Below are 25347 nucleotides of genomic sequence, written 5' to 3'. Positions count from 1 at the left end.
GCTGCCATTCTTCAGCCCTACGCAAGGCCCCTGCGTGCCCCACTATGATCCCTGTCCGCCTGCAGCGTGCCACGGGGCACTGTTTCCAAACTTGGAACGAAATCGCGGCTCATCGCATTCGCAACTCAAGCGCCCGGAGACAGCCATGACCCCGAAGCCGTTGAGGTGTGATAACTGCAACCATTTGACCGGTATCGGTTCCGAGCCCATTGAATCCATCGGCCTACGGCATTCGGGCAAGTGCGTAAAGCAGAGTCTGAATTCCAGCCTCGACGAATATGTGTCCACCTTTCGACTAGGGCTCTCTGCAGATCTGCTCGGTAACTAATCCGACACGCTGTCAAGCTGCCATTCCTATTCCCTTCCTTCGCGAACATTTTCCATCTTGACGATTCCAGCTGCTTTATTCCAAGTTCTGTGTTAACCTCCAGCTCATGGAAGAGACCGCCATTGAGGCGACATCTGGTTCTGGACAATGGTTCGCTGAGACGACTCGATCGCTCAGCTCCCGTGGCACCCGCTCCACCCGGCACTTGCCACTGTACACGTCAACCGCGAAACGGGTTATTGGGTTCGTGTTTCTTTCCCGGACGGTGCACCATAACAACATCCAATTCGTGTTGATTACTGTGGAGGCTGCCGTTCATCAGCGGCCCATATACGGAAAACGACATGGCAATGATTACTCTATTTGCCAGTCTGCCGAAACCCAATTGGCCTGTCTTCCGCTTTACGCCGCGTGCCTCTGTTGGCGCTATCGAGCGGCTGCCAGGAATCAGCGACACAGCGCCGCTTGGTAAATTCCATCCGTGCCAGCAAGAGATGATGAATGACCAGGATACGGAGTCCCGCGAGTGGCTGCTGACGCTGCCGGGCTCTTGCTGGCCCAAAGTTGTCACGCAAACTCTCGCCATACTCGCAATGTTCACCCCTGCTGGGCCATCACCGGGCTTCCGCTCGCGTCCGGAATACTTCAGGCTGAGTTCGCCGTTGATAGAGCTCCGCTTCAGTATCGAGTAATGAGGCTGAGCAGATCAGTAGATGCGTCAACAACTCAGCCTGCCTGCCTTCTGGGCGCGTTTAGCGGGTCCTTGCGGCTCCATTTGCATGCGCGGTTGAGGCTTGGACGAGACCCCGAGCCTCAACCTTCATAGCCCTGGAACCAGCGCCGTTGTATTCGAGATTCAGTGCAAAGCAGGGCTATGGATCCGACCAACACTTTCGGCTCCGCGCGGTGGCCAACCAACGCCCTGCTTCTAACCAGCGGGGGAGACCATGCACAGTACGGCCGAGAACCTCCCCCGGTGGCGGATTGCGGTTGACAGTTCCTTTTTTTCGGATACCATTGGTCCGGATGGCTGTCTGATGGAATCAGTCAAGGGGCACACTGTCGACGCCGAGATTGCGTGATGATCATCTCAGCTGGGACCCGTTTGGGCAACCTGGTCCTGCCCCAGTGTAAGGAGATATGTTCAAGCCGGAACACGGCTTGTGGCCGTTCTTCACCGCCAGTTCTTGATGGAATGGCGATGACCATTCAAGCTGGGTTGCCCAGGGCAGGACGGCAGGAGGCCACGGTGATTGCTAGCCAGGAGGTTATTTGACATGACACTGCCTACGCCATCTTAGGATGATGGACTCACACCCCCATACCACGACTTGTCGCAACTCGGCCCCTCTCACTCCCCTCTCACAATGACTTGCTTAGGATTACTCATCTCCACTACTGTCACCGTTGGGAAGATTGGTCAGGACAGGGGGCAGAACCCGACCAAGAGCATGGTTCGCCTTACGGCCGCCGACACATCGTGCTATGGGCTGGTCCAGGAGACAGGTCAGATCGTCACGGACTGGCAGGACGCTGTGAAGCTTTCCAGAAGAAGTGAACCACTGGCAGCCAAGTTTTACCGCGGCAGGGCCAGAATACGAGTCTTCGTTGCGGTCAGCCAGGGGGGACAGCCAACCCGTGAGCCTTCGGGGCTAAACTGCCCGGTACGAGGAATCTGTGTACGAGAAATTACCATTTTCGCCGAACTGGACGCCTCCTCATCGTGTTGGACATGCTTGGTCAGGCTGACACTGTCATGACACAGCACACCGCGACGGGAGTGATGATTTCAAATTGCCATCCATGGTTGAGGAGAAGAGGATAAGGGTTCTGTGTTTCTCCTCCCCTCCCTAGATGACCAGAACCATGGCATTTCAAGGGATTACCGACTCGAATTCCCTCTCGGAGAGATGACAGCTCATCGCCTAACAGGCAAACCCGCCCGCCCTTGACGAGGACAGTCCTGAGAGCATTGCGTCTTTCAGTATGGACAGTACATGTGTACAATGGACACAGCTTCGGCCCAACACCCAGCACAACCCAACTAAGCTAAGGAATAAAGAACCACGTAAACAACCCCTATGCCCAAACAACATGCCCAAACCCCTGATCACAAACGCCAGTCCCTAGCCACGCACATGACATAGCTGCTCCATTAGCAAGAAAAAAAAGCAAAACAAAAGTGAACAGGCAGATCGTAGTCGACCCAATGAATCTCCGCTGTCCGATGATGCGCCCCAGGGCGAGGAACCCTCCCTCCTGTGCACATCGCGAGAGCAGCAGGCATAGCGTCCTTTTATGGAAACCACAACCCGTCAATACCCCTGACCAGCGAAAGCAGTTGGGCCTTGCAACAACTGAGCCACCCCCATTTTATCTCCTCCTGACTGCGGGAGCAATTCTCAAATGCCTCCATTCGGAAAAAAACCCATCCAAGGGGACAAGCATCACCGAGACTGTCACCAGATCCAACTCCCTTTCTGGACCAAGTAACAAACCAACACCGGCACCCAAACGAAAAGGAATAACCCAGGATACATGCACACACACACAGACACACGCACACACACACACACACACACACCGCCCTTCTCACAAAGGCGCCACACCAACCTCCACCGGCATCGACAAGCGTAACCCAACCTCGCCAGCACCACCATCCCCCAGCCCTGCCGCCCCAGGCACACCCGCCAACGACTCGGCCTCGTCCTCCATCATCTTAATCATATCCTCGAGGTTCTCGTCCAGCATGTCCTGGTCCTCGGGCGGCAGGCAGGCCTTGAGCAGGCGCAGGTACTTTTCGATCTTGTCGCCCGTGCCCGTCAAGCCGCGGGCCTCGACGTACTCCCTCTCTGCGCGGCGCTGCGCCTGGAGGAGCGCCCGGAGTTCAGTTGCCAGGCGGAGGCGCTCTTCGGGGGATGATGTTTCGATCCTTGGCTGGTCGCGGTCTTTTGTGGCGATGATGGTATTATTATTGTTTGGTGGGTCGTCTGGGTTAGAGGAGGATAAGTTCTCAGAGGGCTGGCCGTGGGGTGTGCTGGCGTCTTTGGTAGCGTCGCCGTTGACGGCGGCGAGCTCCTTGGTGACGGCGTCCTGCACGGCGATGCGGTTCTGGTGGGTGAGGTAGGCGAGGACTTTCTCGGCCGTGTTCGCGGCTTCGGCTTCTGTCTTGGCCGCTGCTTCGTCCGCTTCGAGGCGGGACTCGAGATCTGCGATGGATGTGCGCAGATTGGCCAGCTCGGCTTGCGTGTTGAGCAGGATGCGCCGCGCTTCCTTCTCGGCCTCTTCCTTTTCGTCAAGCTCATTTTCGTAGCTCTGTGCGAGGTCCTGGAACTTTTGCAGAACGAGAGGGGTGATGCGAGACTGGACCGTGTTGGCCGCCTCGCTGCGAAAGCTTGCCTTGGGCTTGCTGTCCGTCTCAGCCAGCGCATCTCGGAAGGGGTTGTGCCGCTGTGACTCGGGCGCAAAGGGACTGGAGGAGCGTTGTGGTGGTCCCCGGGCGGCCTTGGGCCTGGAGGCATTGAGCTCCTTGATCAAATCCTCAGCCCTCACGCCCTGGTTGTTGGGGATGTCAGTGGACGCCCCGCGACCGAGGAGGGCGCGGATGCACTTGCGAGCATCCCGCATCGCAGCCAAGTGAACTGCAGTATTGCCGTCGTTGTCCTGAGCATCGAGCAGTTGTTGCATCTCGTCTGCTGACCGCGTCTCCTGCAGCTTGTTGAGAATATTGTCCAAATAGTATCGCGAGCAAGAATGGCTTGTCACGCGGCCGCTCTTCATCACTGCCGCATGGTGAATGACAGTGCACCCGGAAGCGTCCCGCGCGTCCACGGTGCTGAAGAGCTCCCTTAACACCAGTGGAAATGTCTGCTTTTCGTAACAATTTGTGAAGTTGACAGACCGCATAAATGGGGTCTCGCCCCGGATGTTCTGAGACGCCAGGTTGGCGCCAAACCTCTTCAGCTGCTTAATCACGTCGACGTCACCCATGGCAGAGGCCCAATGCAAGGCCGTGTGCCGTTCTGTGTCGATGGGCCAGTCTGGCTGGAAGTTGGTCGGAGGGTCGGGACGGATTGCGGGCTGCTCGTTTCTAGAAAGCAAAAAGTAGTCCAACAACTCGTCTCCATACACGGCATGCTGCTGCTCTGTCATGTCCTGCAGCATCTCCTCCCTCTTCCGTTTCCGATGGCCGGTCGAGAAATGCGACATGTCGTAGCGGTCGTCCTCGCCAATGTACGATGCTGAGGCAACGGTGACGTTGTCGGGCGTGTCGTCCTCGTTCATCTGGCTGGTGTTGTCGTAGTCATCGTGGACAGCAGCACCTTGATGATGAGCGTGTGAGAAGACAGCGGCTTGCGACAGGCTGGTCTTTTTGTCTTGCGACTTACTGCCCCATTTGGGAACAGCAGGCCGGGGCTTCGGGGCCTTCGGCTTGCTGGCATGCCTCGGCGCAGGTGGGGGACTCTCGTTGCCGGGTCGGAACTCAAAGATGGGCCGTAACCGGTCGTAGATGTTGTTTCGCTGGGCGAGCGCCTCGCCATGTTCAAGCGGAATCCACGTTCCTAGGAAAGCAAGTTTTAGCGTTCAGGCGGACCAGCAAGCAGGCTGGGAGGCGCACCTTGGTATTTCCCGTAGCCGCCCTGAATCTTCTCATGGACGTCTTTTTGTACATCACGCTCAAGAATGCGCGTCCTGGCGGGCTTGTCAAAGCCCGCTGCCTTGAGAATATGGGTTGCGTTTATCCAATTGTCCTCTCGCCGCCGCATCACATGCTCCTTGAGGTCGGGGCCGAATTGGAACTCGTAAACGGGAATCTGCGAGCATCGAGAGTCATTAGCCGCAGGAGGCCAGCTATGCACAGGAAAAACAAACTCACCCCGCTGTATGTAGCGCTGTATATCCCCGTCTTTGGATGGTCGGCCGCCATGTTGTCGTCTCGCCTGAATCACCGGGTGGGCACGAGTAAAGAAAGACCGGTACCGACCAGACCCAGTGAGATGTAAAGAGAGTAAATTGGCGGCACTCAACAACCGTCTGGTCGGACTTGTGCGTGGTCGGTAACGTTAACGGCGGTGGAAACTTTCTTGATCGGATTTTCTGGGGAGAAGGTCGCAGGAGAATAAATGCTGCACGTCAATTGATGGAATCAATGAAAACCGAGCAAGGCTGAAGAAAGCTCAGCATACCCGATGCGACGCCCAATGAAGCGCCCCAGACTCGCGGGACAACAGTGAGCCTGAATCGCGAAAAAGACGCGGTGAGTGCTCTGGTTAAGAGGGTGGGGAAGAGCCAGACGCGCCGACGTGAATTCCTCGGAGGTTCCAGCTGAACTTAACTATGTATGTAACGTGTTGCCGTCCCTGCCACGTGATGCACGGGCGATCCTTGCGGAAGTTGGGTTAGGGTTCTCGTTCAGAGGCAGCAGAAAAGATTGGGCAGAGGAAAAGGGAGAAAAAGAAAATTGAACCAGATGAGTCTTTTGAGTTATCTTCCTACAGCTTGCCACTAAAATGGTAAAATGGTTGGTCACAGGAAACCCTGGTTCAGAGCATCATCCTGACAGAAAATGGCAGTACACAAACACGGTATGGAATCGGCCATCCCACAAATGAGGTAAAGGTCTGCTGAGTTCCTGGGCAAAACCCGGGATAGCTGTCTTCATAATTATTGTAATTATGCTGTCTATATTCCTTTTCCCCCAAAAGAGAGCCGTACCGTACTAAAAACATAATCCCAACTTCAAGCCAAATTCCATACCTTACCCAACCTCTTCTGTCCTGAGGGCAGAGTACCTGCTCCGGCTGCTCCTCTTCCACCACCAGAAACCGGCCGCAGAGAGGCCCAGTAACGAGACAGCCACGCCGGCGATAACCAGCCAAGGCGAATCGCCTGAGCTGTCCAACGGCCTGTTCTGATTCGTCTTGACCGGATGCAGCATCATATTCGGCGCATACACCTTCCCGTCCCCGCTCCTCCAGAGCACATAAGGCACCCCGCGGCTGCTGCTCCCGTCCTGGGAACCAACACGGCCCAGCCAGGCGTCGTAGATCCTGTTCGGAAAGTCGGACGTGTACCAGAACGACGCCGAGGTGGTGGTGATGTACTCGTAGTCCGTCTGTCGGTAAATGACGTCGCCGCGGGCCATGCCTTCCATGCCCTGCATGCGGTGTGTTTCGATGGCACCGGGACCGTTAAACAGCTCGTTCATCTTGTCGTGCGGCCACTGCGGGTCCTGGTAGATGGGCTGTGGCGGCACGACCAGCTTGAGGCCGTGCCAGAGCGCAAACGATGAGAGGGTCGCTTCCGAGTGCATCGCGAGACCCTGGACGGCCTGCGCGTGGTGCACGGCGAGCAGCAGGGTCCTGCTCGCGCGGCCCATGGCTGGCTGGCACATCCACCCGGGGGTCTTGGTGCCGGCTTTGAGGCCTTGCTGCCAGTTTCTCCACACCCAGTGCTCGAGCGACGGCATGTAAGCGCATGGGGTGAGAGCGATGAAGTCGGCTTCGTCGCCGACGCCCCACTCAAAGTTGTCGTCCAGCGGATCCTCGACGGGCGGCTTCGGGCCAATGGGCTCGAAATCTTGGATCCGCATGCCCCATCCAAGCCCGCCTTTGCCTTCGAGAGATGCATTGACGGCTGCTAGCAGGTCTGAGTAGCCACCATGGAACTCGGGCATGTAATACCAGGTGCTGCGCTCTATGGCCTGCTTCCGAGGCTGCTCGCGGGCAAAGTCGGACAGGGCGGTGAGGTAGCGGCCGGCATGCCCTGTGAACCGGACATCCAGCTCCAGCTGCCAGTAGAAGTCGAATTTCGGGTAGAAGTGGGCAAACAGCTGCAGGGGTTGCATGATCTGGTAGGTGGCGCCGTGCGTTTTGATCTCGGGATACCAGCTCTGGAGGAGCGTCTCGTCGAACAGAACGGCCATGCCCCAGAATTCTGGAGGGACGAGGTCTTCGACGGCGCGACGGTAATTCTCGTCGCTGGAGAAGATGTTGCGTCCCGTGTCCTTGACGTGGACGAGGATGTAGACGGTATACTCGCCACCGAATCGCAAAGCCGTCTCGGCGACGGTTGCGCGGAGATTGACGAGGTCCTCGGCGGTGTAATTGTAGCCTTCCCAGGCGCGGAGGACAATGGCGGTTCGAGGCACGTAGTTGGCCGCCTGCGGTTCGATCACCGGAGACTTGATCTCTTCACCCGGCTCTCGCATGCGAAAGCGTCTCGCGAAGGGCTGGATAATCGCCGCGTCATGGAATCCGTGGGCGTTGTAGTAGATGCATTGGTTCTGCAGTTTGGCCCAGTCTGTCTCGTTCCACGGCGCCTTCTTTCCGTCGTATGCCGCCTGGTCGTCGCCCCAGCCATATGGCCCGTAGCGGGCAGCCGCTGTCATCCAGGTCTGACTCAAACCCACGGTATCGTGGGAGCCCACAAACGGGCTTGGATAGTCTTGTTGCCAGGTCAGGAACGGGAATCAACTGTAGTTGGGAGACTTACCGAGGCCCTCAATGACGCTCTCACGCAGCGTATCGTCATTCTCCTCATCGAAATTTAACCCCCTTAGCCCCACACAGGGCACTCGGGACCAGACCGAGCTCCATTGTTTGTCTGTAATGTTTGTTGCGCTGTCCGGGGCAGGCTTGACACTTGGTAGGGGCCCATTTCCGGGCGCAACAGGCACAGTCACGCTGTCTAGCGGCTCGAGACGAGGCTCATCTCGCCTTCGGAAATGCGCTAACACGAGAAGCAGTGACAGGAAGAGCAGGACAAAGATGAGAGCTCGCGCGCGCGCTCCGAATTTGATAATCATAGTAAACTGTGTCCTAGATCATCGCATGGTGATAAATCAGCAAGTTGACAGAGTCGAAGTCCTGAGACGCCCTTGCGTTGCTGTGCTGTTGTGATGTCTTCTGGAAGTGAAGACGAAAGAGATCCCACAGGGATACCCCGTCCTAAATCCTGATAACTCCTGATATGACTGGGTCGGATCGTTCCCCCAGGGCCATGCTGGAGGCAGTAGAAACCCTAACAGTACCAATTGGTTTCCATTGGAATGCTACATTCGCCTGCCGATACCATTGGCAAACGAACTTGAGTTCGGTCCGGTCGCCCTGTTCATGGTATCAAGCTAAATCCAGGGGACCGGACGGAGGTGGAGTTAGCAGCAAAGTCCGCAGTTCACGAACGATTTACGGCGATGAGTCCTCCATTTCCAGCCCATTATGGTGATCTTGGCCCGCTCCTTTTCATGAGCGGCCCCCAACAATGAGAACTTTACTAAGGTAGAGGCGCGTGGATGCCTGTCTCCTCGGGGCCTTGAGCTGACAACGAGCAGTTCAAAGGGCATGAAAAGTGGAGTTCGTGATATGGGGGTTTGGACAACCCAGCAGCTTCAGCAACCCGCCAGCTAACAAACGGGCCTGGTTCCAACTTCGGCGGCTCCTGCGGTGGCTGCAATTCATCGGTCAGCAACGCTGGGCTGCGACTGCAGGAAGGCTGATGGCAACACAAACTGGGCCATCATCAACTTGAGTAAGTCGTGTCCTCTTGGGTGACGTTTCGGGGAGACAGCAGCAAAGTGCCCTTGACTGACATATGCAGACGACCACCTTACCTTTGGTAATGGCCGGCTGTACATTGACTACTGAGTGGCCAAGCACTTCTGCAAGCAGAGCATGTTGTAGCGCGCCCATGTGACATTTTGCCTGGTACATCGTGACTTCAATTTTGCAATGTGGTGTTTTACGGTGGCTACGAGGATGAGAAGGGTGCTATGGGGCAGTAGTCATGGTCAACTTGGATGGCTACGAGGAAGATGTGAGTTGCTAAGTTGTCGCCAGTAGCAAGCCTACATTCTAGGGCTAGTCTCCTGAAAGAGATCGATGGATCCAGCAGACACCGGCATTGGTTACCTTAGCCATTCATCTTGTTCCCTGAAGGATATACTAACGACGCTGGTTCTGTGGACTATGTCTTGGTCCCAAATACGGTTCCGATCAAATCGTGTCCGTGATTAGTGGGCATTATGTCATGGAAACCTTCATGTGTAATTCCTAAGTTCTTCAAGAACTTGTCGAGTTCCGAGACTGTCAATGAGCTCAGCAATATTGCAGCCTGATGAGCATTAGTCCAGTCTCAAAAAGACACCTGAGTGGGGATTTGCAGGAATATTGTGTGACAAGCAAGTTGTCACACAGGGATGTTAAGGCAAAAGCGAACCCAGCAAAGAACAAGATTTAGAAACCCTGGGAGTGAAGACGAGGGAGTATGCTTGAGTATGCCCTAGCTACGATGAAGAACATGTGACCTCGATGAAGCGGAACAACCAAGTGGAGGAACAGGGTCGATCTCGGCCACCGTGTAGTTGGACGTTCCGACCCTTCAAACACTTTTTGCTATAAATAAACCAATAATAAAGCACTCCTTTGAGATTCATTTCATAAAGTCACCCTAATTCTAGCTCGTGAGTGTTGATATCACACATGGTGGATCCACGTTCCCAACATGAAACTCAGAAGCAATTCAGCAACAGATTAAATACCTTACTCAGCAGCATGATGTTTTACTAACTGGCTCGCTTCAACAGACAATCCACCAACTCATTCACCTGAACTCAAGTATGTATTTATCTCATTACCCGTAAACCGTTAGCGGCGGCCGGGCGGAGTCCGTGGCTTCTCATATAAATTTAACGTACTTGAAAAGGGGCAGTAGCAAACCCTAACCCGACCCCCTTTCTCAAGCTGGCTCCACAGACAGCCCTGGCCTAGCCTATAACTGGCCGACCCCACAAATCGGAAACGGCAGTTAAGGGGATTCCATCGACGACCCCTGATGACGGGATTGAGGCTACCTTTCGCATCATTTTGCGAACTCGCCCGCCGGGCACCAAATCCCCGTTGCTGTAATCCGTATCTCCGTCGTTCCCATGGAACCAGAGCACTTTACCCCATCCCACATCTATCATAGCATTGCACTTGGTCTTCCTTGATGGCGATTGACGTTGCACCCCGTCGTTCGATTCCACCGGCAGTCCCGATCTAGTAGTTCCAGCAACCCAGCGTTTCGAAATCTACTATCTGGCATCTCGAACCGTCTCTGTCACCGCCGCAGCGTGAGATCAGACAAGACTCTCTCCTGGCCTCCATATCCAGACCATGCGCCGGTCCCACGACGCCGATCCCGCCGACCCTCTCCTCGACCGCTCCGCCGACCGCCGCACTTCCCGCAGTCCTCCGTCCAGCACCCTCCACCCGCGCATACCGGCGGCACACACTCTCGCTACACATTCCGACGCTCCTCCTCACCTCCGCCGCACCCCATCCCCGACACCATCAACATCAACAACACCGCAACCAACTCCGATAATGCGCGCCACCAGCGCAGCGCCGCTCCCCTCCTCCTCCTCCCAGACCCTCACAACAAGCAACCCCCCACCATTGTCCGCCTCTCGAGCCCGTAGTGAAGCCCGCCGCAAGTACATCTACGCCTCCTTTTTTTTGGTCGTCAGCCTAGTGTCCTTCACCGTGCAAACCGAGCTGGCCAGCTACATCCAGCACGATCTCGGCTGGGACAAGGCGTACTGCATGCTCTATGTCACACACGGGTCATGGGTACTCCTCTGGCCTGTTCAGCTTGCTATTCTCCGGTTTTCGTCGCCCCGCAGAAGGGGGCAGAGTTGGGGTCGGTTCTGGGAGGGACATATTAGGACGCTGAGGGGGATCGCGTTGCTTGTTGAGACAAGGGGTGGTGGTGCGAATGGGGTTGTTGGTGGTAGTAGGGGTGCTGGGGGCGGAAAGGTGAATGGGCATGGCGGTGGGCTATTGGAGTATGGACACTCGCCGTGGCCGTATCTGGTGCGGACGACGGTGGTCGTGACGACGGCGCTGACGGTCGCTGGGTTGAGTTGGTATCTTGCTGTCAGCATGACCACGCCGAGCGACCTGACGGCGATATACAACTGCAGCGCGTTCTTTGCGTATGCCTTCTCGGTGCCGTTGTTGAAGGAGAGGTTGCGCCTGGATAAGATGCTGGCTGTGGCGGTGGCCATCGTGGGCGTGTTGATTGTTGCGTATGGGGATGGTGCCGAGCAAGGGGAGCCGTCGGCGAACGAGGGTGGTGTTGCCGATGCGCCCGACCCGGCGACCAGGTTCGCGGGGAATCTGATCATTGGCGTTGGGTCGGTGCTGTATGGCCTGTACGAGGTGCTGTACAAGCGGTTCGCGTGCCCGCCGGACGGGACGGATGCTAACAAGGGCGTCATCTTCGCCAACACCTTTGGCAGCTTGATGGGCGCCTTTACGCTGTTTGTTCTGTGGATCCCGCTGCCGATACTGCACCTTTTGGGATGGGAGACATTTGAGCTGCCGACGGGGCAGACGGCGTGGCTGCTATTCATCAGCGTGATCATGAATATGCTGTTCTCGGGCTCGTTCCTCGTGCTCATCTCGCTCACGAGCCCGGTGCTCAGCTCGGTGGCGGCGCTGCTCACCATCTTCATCGTCGCCATCGCGGACTGGCTTTGGACGGGCACGCCACTGAGCGCGGCCGCCATTCTCGGCGGACTACTGATCATTGCGGCGTTCGGCATGCTCAGCTGGAGCACGTGGCGCGAGATGAACGAGGAGGAGCGCAGGAAGCAGGTCGACGTGAGCGACGACGAGGACTAGGTGCCTCTGTTGGACGACGTCGAAGACTTTCAGGCCGACCAATTCCGCTCAACCGTTGCTGTGCACTGGCTTGCGGACGTGGCGCTGCAGTGGGCTTATTTGCCCAGTTGGGCTGACTCTATCATACCCGATGCAGTGCAAATCGCCAAAGCATATTACCAAAGTGCTGCCTCGCGGGTCCATCGCCTCTACGAATAGCTATCGGCAGGAAACGGTGAATCTGGCAGGGGTCAAGGCTTCCGCAGGCATTTCGCTGGAGCGCCGTAGAGAGACTGACTAAATTTCTTCGGCACAAAACTCCTGCATTGGCAAAGGCTTGGATATTCTGAGTTTGTCCGTGGCGGATCCGGGCTGATACTGGCGTGGTGGGACAGCATATGGTGCCGCCGTGATGCGCCGTCTGAACAGTGACCAGCGTTTGCGCATGGGGTGGAACCATGGTTGTTATTTTGCGGAGAAGCCTCGGTGAGCATCTGCATGTTCACCAGTATTATGATGGTGGTCAGGCCACGAGTCCTCCTGTCCCGGCCTGGTTTTGTGAATAGAGCCATCTGCGCGGGAGACTGCTTAGGCTGGCACGGCCCGCGGGGAGTTGGGGTAGACTATCCATAATACCCTATTGGCACCTCGCCACCGCTTGGACCAAGGAGCATTCCATATTAGAGAACCTTATTCTAAGGACTACACTCATCTAGTGAAATACAAGGCCCTGAGAATACCGTTCAGATACGGACCCTCATGGAAAGCATGGTCGAGTCTGCTCCGACGTCCTGGGCTGCGTACATGTAAATTCTCAATATCAACTGCGCCGCTCTTTCATCAGCTGTGTGCATGACGCCCGCTGTTAGTCGTTGCATGCTGAAAAAGAGGTGCACATTAGGCTTCTCTCACTGCATCAGGTAAAAGTACTCGGAACATACTGTCTCCCCGTTTGAGACACAGGAATGCGGGGAAGGGTTCAAGACCCCAGTAATGAGGGTTCAGCTCAGATGTGGCCTTTGCTCCTGTCTGTGTGCTGTGGTGCGGCGTGCTTTGAACATCTCAAAGAGAAAAAGTGGCAGACTGGGCCACACCGACGATGGATTTCGGCGTTCCGCTGAATGATGGTCGAGGAGGGCACTGGAAAGGCCCCCTGACGAACACGCCTTTGCTCAGGAAGTGCCATCCGGCCTGGCACATCTGCACCAGCTGCGGACAGTCGTTCTGGCCGGCAAAGTCAGCCGTTTCGAACTTGAAGCAGGCGGCGCCAATTCGGCATTGAACCTATATGTACCGGGGAATTCCCAGCGTCGCCTGTTACGGCCATCCGCCGTGGGGGAAGCCGCACCGTGAGTGTTTCCGAACAGTAGCTGGCGGAAGATGTACTCGTAGCACGCGTGGAGTTCTATCCATTGGGACGTGGGGACGACGTACCCATGTGAGTCTTGTCGAGCTTTGCGCCTTTGATGGGGGCGAGCTGGACACTGGAATGCTCGAGTCGAGGCAGGTGGAACACAAGCTCGCGAATATGACTAGAATCAGGGAGTATGGCAACGTAGGAGAGCGAAGTGACCGTTCGTGGAACCATCGCGACGTTGTTGGAGCCTTCATGTTGGCCCAGTAGCGCAGGCAGTATGGAGGGCGGAGGAAGTCTGGGGAAGCGGTAGTCCCAGGTGGCACGTATCGATGAGTTCTCGTTTAGAAGGAGGTGTTTCCACGGCCTGATGGTGGACAAGGTGGTGCGTGGAGTCGCCGGCATGGCTGGCAATGGCGTCAGGCCACGATAGCCACCGCCGAGCCCGGACGCCCGCCATCGACATGACGAAATTCAAGGGCCACGCCTCGGAAGGAAAAGAGCCACAGGACGGGGCCAACAGCTTAATATCCGTCTTGCACGACATCGACCCGCAAACCGAGAGACTCCACATCCTTGGAGACGCGCCAACCAACGAGGAATGGGAGATCCTGACACACCACTTCACCAACGTGCGTTTCATCAAGGTTGGCACCGGCCGGGGACGAAGACCGGAACGACGACAAATCTAATCTCAACTGGCCTCTGGAGCTGCTGGTCATTGCCGATGCCGTCGCCGAGCGCATCACACCACGCGCTATCGTCGAGGGCAGAATCCAGAGTCCTGTTCTCCTCTTCACTGCGGGTCTGCGGTTTGAGGGTCCAGACAGAAAAAACTAATGAAGAATGCTGAGCAACTCGACATGATCTATCCGCCGGTCGAGGAAGAAATCGCCGAAACCCAGGCAGACAATGAGCCATCGGGAACAGCGCCGTCCCTGGCCGAGGGGGGCCATACCCTCGGACACCTCGCTCCCGGGCGCTGGGGACAGAAAGGCCCAAAACCTTGCTAACCAAGCCAAGGTCGAGGTCTGAAGGAGTCGAGGTCAACTACCTCCCCTACCAATGGCACAAGTGGTTCAACAACCATTACGAAGACAAAGGACCTATCTTCTCACCCGACCTCGGCTCCTCCCCGTCCTCAGCACTGAAACATTTCCGGATCCTCGGCAACGACGCGCTGCAAATGCACTCCTACATCGCCCTGGCCAAGTTCCACCGCCTCGCCTCCCTCTCCTCCTTAACAATCTGCTCCCCCGGCCGCCACGACATGCAGCATCTTGTCCCTCACACGCCCCTCCTCTTCCTCCCGCTGCTCAACAACCCCAAGACGTTTAAACTCACCATGGGCAGGGCAATGTGCGCCACCCTGCTCGCCGAGGTAGTAGGCGAGGACGACGGCGAAGCCGAGGAGGCATTTCTGCGCGATTTCCTCCCGCCGGATATTGAAACGTTCCACTTCCGCGGTCCGGTGTCGGTGGCGCCGCACCTGGACGAGTGTGCCGCCGCGTTTTGGTATAGAGGATCCTGCCGCGGCTGAAGCGCATCAGTTTGTGCTGGACCTGCCCGATAAGGAGTCCGATTCGCCAAGGGAGGCGTTGATGGAGCAGTTGGGAATGGCGCACGATGCTTGTCGGAGGGTCTTGGATGCGGCCGCGCAACAAGAGACGGGGACGGTGGTTGAGGGGTTAGGGAACCATGGGTGAAGGAGCATGGGGGGTTACTCCATGAGGTGGATAATCGCTGGGGCGTGTTGGATAAGTTGAGGAGGTGAGGGCGGCCGTGGGGGGATGCGGCTGGGTGTAAGATTGTGTAAGATGGCCAACGTAGGGTTCATTGTTCTGTTTGTTTAGATACCCAGCTCATCACTACTTCACTAGTTGCGTCCAATTATTATCAGAACCCTCCGACCTGCTCAGCCTCGCCAGCATACCGGTAATCCTCGCCATAGAACTGAGCATCATCCTCATCATCAAGAAACCTGTTACTATCCGCGCCGTCGAACCCGTCCCCATCGTAGCCATTCTCCTCCACGCCATTCGGATCTGCGTCACTATATCCAGTCTTATGATCATAGAGCCCGCCATCACCCTCCTCCCCGTCGCTCAGGAGCAGCCCCTCGTCACCGTGAGGGTTCCCGTCTGTCTCCCCTTCGCGGTTTTGCCAGTCTTGCGGCAACCCTGAATCGGTCGTCCGCGGAGTCGCGATACTCCATCCGGAGCCTGAGCCGTATCCCGAGTCGTTGCGACCGACAGCGGCAGGTGTTTTGGCGTTGCCGACGCTTCGGGAGGGCGTCGTGGGTAGCGCTCCGGTGTTGGAGGCGGGACCGGGTTGCTTCCGAGGCGGAGGAGGCCGCTGGGTGGCGAGGGGAGAACGCTGTTCAGGCCTTGCCGAACCTGCCTGCATGTGCCTGGGCGGGTAACGGCTAGCCGTCGGGGTCGAAGTTGGTTGCTCGCCTTGCCAGGCTGGAGCTGGGCGGTCCCTGGGCCCATCTTCTTGCTGGGTTCGATAGCTGGGTGGGGGTTTGAGTCCCGGGCTCGGGCGTGTGCTGCGGCCCGCTGGCGGCGCTGCCCGTTGCTTCTGGTATGTCACTTGTTGATAGCGCGATGCGTGCGGCGCGGCATAGTCGATGTATTGGTCGACGTAGTCATCATGCCGGATGTGCGTCTTCCGAGCCCTGTCGCGGTCCGACATTGTTGTGGCATGGAACAGGTAGGTTTCGAATTTCTCAATGGCTTCGGCGACCATCTCAAAATGCAGGGCTCCTAACCGCCCTTCGCCCATTCTCGGGCGTGGCGTGGCCCTATTCGATTCGACTTGGCTGGCGGACTGGGCGGCTCTGCGTGCCTTTTCATTTTGGCCAATCATCTCAAACTCGGCGAGAGAGTAGGCAATCTGGAAAGCATTTCGAATTTGTCTGCCATTCCACCTCTGCTCCGGATACTGCTCATGACGGTCGAAGTGTCGCCTCGCGAAATCGAGGATCTCCTCCCTGTCGATGATCAGTCGGGGGCAGTTGGTAGTCGGACCTTCAGGGTTCTGCTGGGCTTGCAGCTTCTGTTTCTCAGCCACGATCCTCTCCAATTTACCAATGTTGACCTGGAAGATGCTGAGCGTCTGGTCCCTGTCCAACGGAGGGTAGTAGAGGCTAATGTGAATACGAGACTTGAAGGCCTCGTCCAGATCTCCGACTCTGTTCGTAGTAAGAAACAGGATGCCACTGTAGTATTCGAGCACGCGAAGGAAGACTATGATTGTTAGTGTGAACTGAAGGGGCTAGGTAGGATGTCGCGTGATCAACTGCTCACCAGAAACCAGTGCGTTGCGTTCCAGATCTTTCAGCTCGCGACGAGAAAGGAATATGTCAGCCTCGTCGAGCAGTAGGATGCAGTCCCAGAGATGGGCGAGACGGAAGATGTTCTTGAGACCGCTCTCGACGTCTTGCGGATCGAATCCGAGGTCGCCACATGTGATGACAAAGAGGGGCCTTTTGTAGGCTTGGGCAACAGCTTCTGCTGTAGCGGTCTTGCCTACGCCAGGGACACCGTGGAGGAGCAGCACCAATCCGGACCCCTTGCCACGGACAAGGTCCTGGTTTAGGCTGGCGCGTGGCTGCAACCTCTGGAGAGCTTGCTTGTCAAGGTGTGACTTGACTAGCGAAATGACCATGTTCTTATGTGCTGGGTTGATACGAAGGTTCCGGAAGACATTGTCGGATGCCGGAAGCTCCCTGAGGGACTGGATGTCGAGCATGACGAACCGGCGTTCCCGGAAGGCGTATCCGACAAGCCTCCGAGGCAGCAACATCCGTTCATCTTGGTCCAGGTCCTTGACCGGCTTGCCGTCTTCGTAAGCCCTGAGACCCGCCCGTGCCTGCACCACCTCGTTTTTGAATCGCTCGCAGTACCTATTTGCACCGTGTCAGTTTCCAATTTCCATGCGGCAGGCTTTTCAACAGCGCCTGGACAGGAGGGAGGGTTGAACTATACCATTCGGCCCTCTGAGTCCTCTCCTGGATGCAGACAAACACAAAGAGACGTCTACCGTTGGCCGTAGACTTCCAATGCCGAATGGTGAGCTCGTCATCTCCAACCGGCCAGTCGCTATCGTCGAACTTCAACAAGCCACGTTCCCATGAAATTGGACCAAGCTTGGCAAGGGGGTCCGACTTGTAGCCTTCCGCGAAATCAATAATGACATCGCTGTCGACATGCTCCATGACCAGCGGTTTCTCGGGGTCGTCAGTAGGGCCTCTGGTGAGGGTCCAGCCGTCGTAGGCGAGGTGCTTGCATCGTACGGCCTTCAGAAACATGGTGCCCTGCTTGCTGAGCGTGTCTTTCAATTTTTCAGAGTCTTTGGCGAAGCGGAGGGGGAAAACTTCCAGGCTTGTGATGTCCTTATCGCCTTCGTAATGCTTGATGGAAAACCTTTTGATGACTGGGATGTATGAAGTGCCGTCGTAGTCCCAGTAGTACGCGTGAATGTCTAGCTCACGCGTCGAAGTCTCGCCGATGTCATCCGGTTTGTCGTCCTGAATACGGTCGAACACTATGGAATAGAGCCGCCAGGCTGTTTGATACATTTTTGTGCCGGATCTCTGCGCTGCGTCTGAGTTCTGTCCGGGCTCCGATGACACGGGCTTGTGCAGGAGCTCGCCAGGTTGGAAGGCCATCCATAGGTCGTTGAAGCGGAATTTGCGCTGGCTGGTACCGGCAGCACGAGACCAATGAGGCACAAGGTACCGCTCAATGAAGTCAACAAACTTTCTGAGGTGGGCCAGGGCGGTACGAGAGTCGACGATCCCTCGCGATACGGCCCGTTCGGGCGCCGTGGGAACGGGCTCGGGGTTGGCGGCGGTGTCAATGTCATCATCGTCGCTCTCAGAGGAGCTATCACTGTTTCCATCCCCGTGGGTTCCCTCGTGCTGTTGCGTGATCTGCACTTCTTCCTGGCCGGCGGACGACAAGGCATCAGCCGGATGGCCAGGGGCGTCTTCAGCTGTCCACCTCTGTTCGAGGAGCTCGAGACTCCGCTTCAGTTGCGGCAAGTAGTAGTAGAAGGTGAGGAACGGCGCGAAAAAGGTGCGTGGACTGTCGGTAGTCCATCCGTCCCGGTGACCTGTTAAGCGGGACAACAGGAGAATGATCTGTGGTGACTGAATACGGACGCGTTGTATCCAGTATGCATTTCCGTCAACAGCATGCTTCAGGTTGGGTACGGCCGTGGCCACTTTGAGACCCTGCTTGCCACGCTTCCGTCGGGCCTGCTCTCGGGCGACCTCCTGAGCAATCTTTGGGTGGCCACAGAGGACTTCAATGATGGCCAGTCCCTCCTCGTCTGAGTATCGGTTCTTGAAGTGTTCAAAGTCGAGCCAGTCCACGTCGACCTTCAAAGGGATCTTCTGACGCTGGGCTTGCCACTGCTCTTCCTCCTGAAGCTCTTCCCCTGCGGGAGATGACTCTTCCGGAGGAGCGGCCGAAGGAGGCTCCGGTGCCTCAGGAGAAACGTTGTCATCAGGCGCCATGATGTAGAGACCTAACCTAGTAGTTCGATTATAATGGGACGGTGTCTGAACTGAGGTTCACAAACGACGAGAGAACGCTGGCATAAACAGAAGCATCGAGCCTTTCGGGGTCTTGAAAGACTACATATTACCTAGGTATTTAGCATAAGTACGTGATCCATGTCAGTCAAAAGTTCGGCCAAGGAGGGCACGGGAGATTGACGGAAGGCGTAGAATTGTCTGCATGCATCGGTGTGCTGTCCGTGGCAATGATCTCCGAGATGCCGACCACATCCGACCTGAAGAGCTGAAAACTGAAATGCAGACATTGCAGTATTGCAGAAGCACAGGGCATAGATTATGCGATGGTACCCTAATCCCCTTGAATTGGGACAACCCGCGCCCCTTCCCCTGCGGTCATCATGCCAATTATCACGCTGGACGGTTTTTCCTGCACGGAACTTTGCACGAGACGATGCTTTGCAACTACCTCCCCAAGAATTCTCCCCCCCAACACCCACCCACCTCCCTCCCACCCTTCCTTCGATGGTGCAGTTGGCGCGAGTCTCGACGCGGCTCTGCTTAATCGAGTACTGCTAGCTCGCCTGGTCTCAAATGAGACGACCTCTTGGCTCAGGTTGAGACGCGCGGCCTGTCGCTTGCGTGATGCCAGACCGCGCTGCAGGCTGGCAGACCGGCTTGCCATGAAGGCATCGTGTATCACGTCGGCAGATGTTCTCTACATGCTATTGGTACGCTGCCAAATCAGCCTTGGATAGCGTGGACAACCTGGTTCGCATGGTGGGCAATCGCCTATCCGACCCTGGGCGAGTCAGCGTCTCAAGAAGCCCCGCGCCTACGTTGATGTGCGTTCCCCGAGTTCCCCTTTGAATGCTTTCCCCTCTGCCTGGTTCTGGCACGAATCAGTGTAGCAGGACGAGACCCGACTCTACCAGTCTGCTGTCATATTCATATCCGGCCTCTCTCTCGCTCCCCGCCTGCTCACCGTTGACTTCTCACATAATCAGACTGCGAAGTTGAGAATAGGTACCTTACGGAACGAAGACCGATTTTCGCTGATGCGCCTAACCGCCGCAAGCACAATGTCGCGGCAACACAACCTCCTACCTCTCAACTGGCGACGTCCTGGTAAGAAAGAAGTCGCGGTGGCGGGAACTTATGTCGCCGAAGAAGTATCACAGCTCTACAGTAGCTCCGGAGGTGCATCCAAACTCGACATTGAAAATGTCCAATTTGTCCCAGAGTATCATCCTTACTTGTAGGTGGGAACTATCATTCTAAATCCTGAATCCTCGGACGCGTGCTGACGAGTAAAACACCGCACTAGGCATTTGGAGCACGCCCTGAAGGAATACATTGCAGCAACCCTACGTATCCCGCTGACTGCCGTGACATTCGAGGGTGACGGCCTTTGCGACAAGATCGGGAAATTGGAAAAAGACTACAGCAATACCAAGAAGGGGCTCTGGCATCAGTTGTGGTACGGCATGGGCAATGCGAGAGATACTGCCGAGGCATGGTTGGGTGTGATACCCGACGCGTACGGCCTGGCAGTAGTCAAGACCGGAGTCGCTGTCGTGTTCAAGGTACCTATTATCCTCGTCCTTGACCTTTCAACATCTCCTTACCTCCTCCATCCCGTCCTTCCCCCGAAGTCTGTATACCCGCACACGCGACGCTTGCGATTCATGGATTCTATCGGGCGAGCTGACGTACATTCAACGTTATTTTCGTGATCAGCTTGCCGAGGATTCGAAGGAGAAACGGGAAAAGGTCTTCAAGACCTTTTCTGCCCTTCAATCAACACTGCTGGAACTGCGCGCAGACCATGCCCGGTTCCGAGACGACCCCAAGGTGCAGGATTGTGCTGAAACTACATACAAAGCAGTCGTGAAAGCGGTTGAAGACATGGTTTTGGTGCTCGAAGACATCGGCACGTCCAGCTGTATGTTCATGTTCATCGCCACGAGTTGAGCCCGGAATTGCAGGTCTTGTGCTAGGTCGCCCTTGGTTTCTGACGGAGGGAATAATCAGGGACTGCTGCAGTGGCCAAATTCAAGGCTAAGTTGCAACACCATGGGGACAAACCGAAAGAGGACCGCCCAACACTGGACGGCATCTTGGACGCCCTTGAGAAAAAATTTGCGAGCTATCAGCGCGCGATCGGGCTGGCGCGCGACCGCTCACTCCAGCGCACAGAAGGGTTGAGCCGCCTCAATGCGATGGGCACAGCTCTTGCTTACCAAAACACCAACTATCTGGTAAAGAGAACAGATGAGGAAGCCGCCTATCGCAGAAAGCAGCGCCAGGAAGACCAGGAATCGCATGCGAAGATCATCAAAGCCGTCCGAGGAACCGAGAGGAATGTACAAGCGCTGCGGGTCGGAACAGCGAACGGACTTGAAGGAATAGTGGCCCTGCAACAACAACAGCAACAGCAGCTTCTTGAACTTAACACAAAGATGACGAGATTCATTATACTCGTACAACGTAAGATGTCCCAACCACCACCCGTGCCCTGCCCAATCCCTGGTCCCTGCTTACAAGAAGTGAAGTTGTGCGCGGCTGATTTGAAGCTTGGAAAAAGACGAAAAAGCAACCAATCTCGAGATGGCCTTGAAACAGCATTCAAAACACACCGCCGTCGTCAGCTTCCCCACCCTGTGCTGGATCCTGGCCCAGCCGTTGTGGGCGTACAACCCTCACAAGCCGTTCGATCTCGAACACAGCATCCAACACCCCGGCATTGACCTGCGTGCCGCCGTGACCGAACAGGCCGCGATCTCCCAGGAAATGCAAGGGCAAGCCCAGTCGCTCCTCGACCACAAACAGTTTTGCGACTGGATGGCCCGCTCACACCCGTGTCTCATCATGGTCGACGCTGACATGGAAGAGGCAACGCTCGATGCCCTGTCCGCCATCTCAGTCCTCAGCGGTACGTTGGCGACAAGCCTGATGCAGGTGTATCAGGGTGCCGCCGTCGTAGTCCACTTCTTCTGCGGACTGCACGCTGTGCCCGGTGACCCCTTCTACGGCCCCATCGGCCTGGTGCGCTCGCTCATCCTGCAACTGCTCACGAAACTCGACGCCCGGGACCCAGACATGCGGACCTGGAGCCTTGACTTCATCGACGACCGCGACTTCCTCGAAAGCCTCGAGCAGCATTCCTTGCCGCATTTGTGCGAAGCGCTGCACCGCCTCCTGTACGAGTTCCCGCCGGACACGTACGTCTATTGCATCGTCGACTCGGTCTCGTGCTTCGACGTCAGCCGGTTACTCAGGGATCTCGGCGCTGTCATGGAGTTGTTCCGGCGAATTGTCAACGACAGGAAGCTGGCGCCCATTTTCAAGGTTCTGCTCACCAACCCTGGGGAGAGCACACGAGAGATCAGGAACATGCCGCTCTTCAGGGAGGACCCTTCGCGGCTGATCACTCTGAGCCGCCATGATGTCTTACCGGAGGAGATCTCGGAAGGGGTGGTGAATGACCACCTGCTCACAGCCCCTCCGCTTATGCGGGGGAGGACGCCGTCTCCGTTTAGATATTCCCGCGCTCCGTCACCGGCGTTGTCCGCGAGGCAAGAGGCTGTTCCTGTCGTAATGGGGGTCTCTCCTGACTTTGAAGGGTATGGGGACGATGAAGAGTACTGGTTGGATATGAGCGATAATTAACGTTACTGTGGGTTTCACGTTTGAGGTCCTTGAACCCCCATGCAGCATGTATTAGTAACCGTTCTCTCACCATCTCGAGTTTCCACGGGATCCCCGAGGGATGCATGTGGGCAGGCGGCTGCGTGCCCAGTGGGAGCGTACTGGGGGTTTGTTCAGCTGTCTAGCACCTGCCGGTAGGTTGTCAGACGATGGACTGTGCGTTGTGAATGGTGAATAGATTGCCGTCAATACTTCGGGTGGTCATGACCGTATCTTATAAGAGTGGTTCCTTGACCCAACGACGACCCATCTCGAATGATTCATTCAAAAGGATAGACTTGTTTGGCACCCTGTTAGGGGTACCGAGGCTCTTAGCTATTGACACCATGGCAGAGATCGTAGCTTCCTCATTTCTTGAGTGGGTTGCGATGGCACATCCCTTCCCAGCTCAGTTACATGCTAAGTAACATACGGCTCGTTGGTTTCAGGGCGAATGGCCGAGCCGAGTGGGCAAGTGGCGAATGTTTGAGGCAGTGTAAGAGCTGTTGGTGACCCTATGGGCCCAATTGATGGTACTCTACGTGTGCTGCACCGACATGGATTTGTTTCACCCCCTTTATTACCGTGGCCAACTCCATCGCAACGGTGTTGCTTTCTGTGTTCTCCTTTTCTCAAATTCCTAACGCCAAGGCAAAAGAGTGGGCACTAATCAACTCTGACAAACCCAGAACTGCACCAGACGGCAATTGCCTAGAACACGAACAGAACACAGGAAAGATGGCCTCGTATCAACTCCGACCAGTGCCCCAGCCCCTGGCCGTCTTCGAGCACATGGTTGCCCACCAGACCCAGACGCTGGTTATCAAAGAGTCCGGCGACAGCTTCGACATCAGGACGCCTCGACGGGAGGCCGTGGATGAACGTTAAACCCAAGTTCCCAACCGCCCATGCCCGCAAGAAGGTTAACGATGCCACCGGGCGTCATCTCTTCGACATAATCAAAGAGAGTTTGCACTTGCACACCACGTTCTCCATCCAGGACGAGAGCCGAAAGAAGGAACTCATGGAGGTGAAGAGCGAGTGGTCTAGTAAGTCATCTGCCCACATCACAGCCAGCCAGGCATCAATCATCTTGGCCATGACTAACCAAGCCTACCTTCATGTTAGTCGCAAAAACCAAGGCAAATGCCACCTTCACCACCGCCCACGGCACCCCTGTCACGCTTGTGATGGAGGGGAAGTGGCCCGGCCACTCGGTTGACATCGTTGACAAAGCGAGCGGTGTAAGCGCGCGCGCTCGGATTGAGCGCAAGATGGAGACCGTCAGACAGTCCTTCGGAGAGATTGCAGGACAGCAGACGTACCATGCCACGGTGGCACCCAACGTGGATACGGCACTCATTGTGGCCATGTGCGTTTGCCTCGACGAGGAGAAGGAAGTAGGTGAGAACAATGGGCGGTGTTGTACTATTTTGTAGGATTGATTATGAATTCAGGGTGGCTGCTTGGCTGTCTACATGTAGGTAAGGTACTCCTTACTTACCATTCGTACCAGCAACGTTCAACCAGTCATGGTTGGAAGACGACATATTGCAGTTTAAATTTACATCCATGTAATACGGCTTGGATGTTTGAACTTGATGAGCGCCAACCAACCCCCCTAAGTCCCCGCATGGCAGTCCAAAACCATCTAGCATGAAGCACAAAAGCGCAGCAGGATGGTCATGATCGAAGGCGCCTTGATTACCTGCGGTACTATGATCAGCTACTGGATGAACTTGGGGCTGTCGTTCGCCCCGGGCTTCGTGGCCTGGCGCCTCCCGGTTTGCCTTTCAGGTATTCGTCTGCACCAAACACATTTAGGCCGTGGAGATCTGAAAGGGAACTTTGAACTGCGTCCTCGGTTGAGTTGGATGGAATCAAGCAAGACATGCGACTCCGCCAGAAGCGGCCCGCGTCCCGGTAGAAGCGAATTATCGAAGTGAGTGAAAAACATGCAGAGTAATATCTCGGTGTAGAGATACCTCTGCGTGGAAGGTCGTGTAGACGATCGCTCGGAAATTGGCGACCACCCACGGGCGAAGGCCCAATCACAAACTTCATCCTTGGACCCCCCCAAGACGGCGTTGCGACTGCCCTGAACTCCTGCCTTCCATAGCTTGGGTTGCGCTTGGCGGACGGGATTCAGGGGTTCTATCTGGACCCCCTGGATGTCTCAACAGCTTCCCGATTGGGGAGGTCACATCAACTGCCGGAGCCGCTCGGCCGTCTCCGTGGGGTGCCCGGCATTGCGTCTTGGCGTTCCTCCGAATACCGGGGAACTTTTCCATCCAAGGAAGTGCCCAAAAGCTTGACCAGTAGCGCTTATCTTGGTATTCCCGCAAATTCGTGCATGGGCTGGCTGGTTGGGTTGATGATTGGTCGTGACCCCTTGCGCCATCAATGGCGACGACAGGCCAGGGGCCCAGGACCAGGCTGACCAGTGGACCACCCTCTCGCCGTTCCTGGGTTGTCTCCAATAACAGCCCGGCCTACCACAGTAGAGCTGGTAAAGTTCTACGCGCCGGGCCTAAAGACGAAGCCATATCCTAAGGGGGAGGTCCCAGAGGAGCGCGCCATTGTTCCCCCCACAGCTGCCACGGCCTCGAGCGCAATCATGGAAATCCATGGCGCCGATCAGGAAGGAACTCAAGGGCGGTAGCTGTCCAGTCGTTTACGCCCATTACCCGGGGTCGCATTGCAAATGGAGCAAACCTGGCTGCCCAAGGGTCTGCTGTCGATCGACCTTCCAGAACTCGACCCCGATCCCGAGCACAGCTCAGCAGCCAGAAATGGGGGATCTAGG

General features: G+C 56.3%; 8 protein-coding genes across 8 annotated transcripts; 5 read left to right on the top strand and 3 right to left on the bottom strand.

The window, feature by feature from the left end:
- Positions 1 to 1695: 1695 nt before the first annotated feature.
- On the top strand, positions 1696 to 2182 carry N657DRAFT_635825 (uncharacterized protein; the record flags this gene model as incomplete). Its single annotated transcript, XM_062791367.1, has 2 exons — positions 1696 to 1966; positions 2094 to 2182. The coding sequence occupies 2 exons, from the start codon at positions 1696 to 1698 to the stop codon at positions 2180 to 2182; spliced, it is 360 nt and encodes a 119-aa protein (XP_062645002.1).
- A 490-nt stretch (positions 2183 to 2672) lies between these two features.
- On the bottom strand, positions 2673 to 5670 carry N657DRAFT_121331 (apses-domain-containing protein). Its single transcript, XM_062785821.1, has 4 exons — positions 5205 to 5670; positions 4947 to 5142; positions 4717 to 4890; positions 2673 to 4650 (listed from the first exon to the last, which is right to left on the bottom strand). The coding sequence occupies exons 1-4, from the start codon at positions 5253 to 5255 to the stop codon at positions 2921 to 2923; spliced, it is 2151 nt and encodes a 716-aa protein (XP_062645001.1). The 5' UTR covers positions 5256 to 5670; the 3' UTR covers positions 2673 to 2920.
- Positions 5671 to 8135, bottom strand: N657DRAFT_699833 (uncharacterized protein; the record flags this gene model as incomplete). Its single annotated transcript, XM_062797344.1, has 2 exons — positions 5671 to 7774; positions 7823 to 8135. The coding sequence occupies 2 exons, from the start codon at positions 8133 to 8135 to the stop codon at positions 6087 to 6089; spliced, it is 2001 nt and encodes a 666-aa protein (XP_062645000.1). The 3' UTR covers positions 5671 to 6086.
- Positions 8136 to 9112: 977 nt separating this feature from the next.
- On the top strand, positions 9113 to 11994 carry N657DRAFT_682885 (uncharacterized protein; the record flags this gene model as incomplete). Its single annotated transcript, XM_062796527.1, has 2 exons — positions 9113 to 9142; positions 10480 to 11994. 2 exons carry the CDS (start codon positions 9113 to 9115, stop codon positions 11992 to 11994), a joined length of 1545 nt encoding a protein of 514 aa, XP_062644999.1.
- A 1746-nt stretch (positions 11995 to 13740) lies between these two features.
- On the top strand, positions 13741 to 14867 carry N657DRAFT_682884 (uncharacterized protein; the record flags this gene model as incomplete). Its single annotated transcript, XM_062796526.1, has 3 exons — positions 13741 to 13974; positions 14039 to 14139; positions 14351 to 14867. The coding sequence occupies 3 exons, from the start codon at positions 13741 to 13743 to the stop codon at positions 14865 to 14867; spliced, it is 852 nt and encodes a 283-aa protein (XP_062644998.1).
- A 282-nt stretch (positions 14868 to 15149) lies between these two features.
- Positions 15150 to 19038, bottom strand: N657DRAFT_601141 (uncharacterized protein). The gene is made up of 3 exons (XM_062790098.1): positions 17317 to 19038; positions 16636 to 17234; positions 15150 to 16575 (listed from the first exon to the last, which is right to left on the bottom strand). Exons 1-3 carry the CDS (start codon positions 18849 to 18851, stop codon positions 15224 to 15226), a joined length of 3486 nt encoding a protein of 1161 aa, XP_062644997.1. The 5' UTR covers positions 18852 to 19038; the 3' UTR covers positions 15150 to 15223.
- Positions 19039 to 19933: 895 nt separating this feature from the next.
- Positions 19934 to 22523, top strand: N657DRAFT_682882 (uncharacterized protein; the record flags this gene model as incomplete). Its single annotated transcript, XM_062796525.1, has 5 exons — positions 19934 to 20109; positions 20179 to 20437; positions 20592 to 20796; positions 20886 to 21341; positions 21439 to 22523. 5 exons carry the CDS (start codon positions 19934 to 19936, stop codon positions 22521 to 22523), a joined length of 2181 nt encoding a protein of 726 aa, XP_062644996.1.
- A 679-nt stretch (positions 22524 to 23202) lies between these two features.
- N657DRAFT_121224 (uncharacterized protein) lies at positions 23203 to 24136 on the top strand. The gene is made up of 2 exons (XM_062785820.1): positions 23203 to 23590; positions 23670 to 24136. Exons 1-2 carry the CDS (start codon positions 23419 to 23421, stop codon positions 23978 to 23980), a joined length of 483 nt encoding a protein of 160 aa, XP_062644995.1. The 5' UTR covers positions 23203 to 23418; the 3' UTR covers positions 23981 to 24136.
- The last annotated feature ends 1211 nt before the right edge of the window (positions 24137 to 25347 follow it).

This window comes from Parathielavia appendiculata (assembly GCF_033297405.1).
Source record: "Parathielavia appendiculata strain CBS 731.68 unplaced genomic scaffold N657scaffold_12, whole genome shotgun sequence".
Lineage (NCBI taxonomy): Eukaryota > Fungi > Ascomycota > Sordariomycetes > Sordariales > Chaetomiaceae > Parathielavia > Parathielavia appendiculata.
Note: the sequence above shows the minus strand (reverse complement) of the source record. Positions and strands in the feature narration are given on the sequence as shown.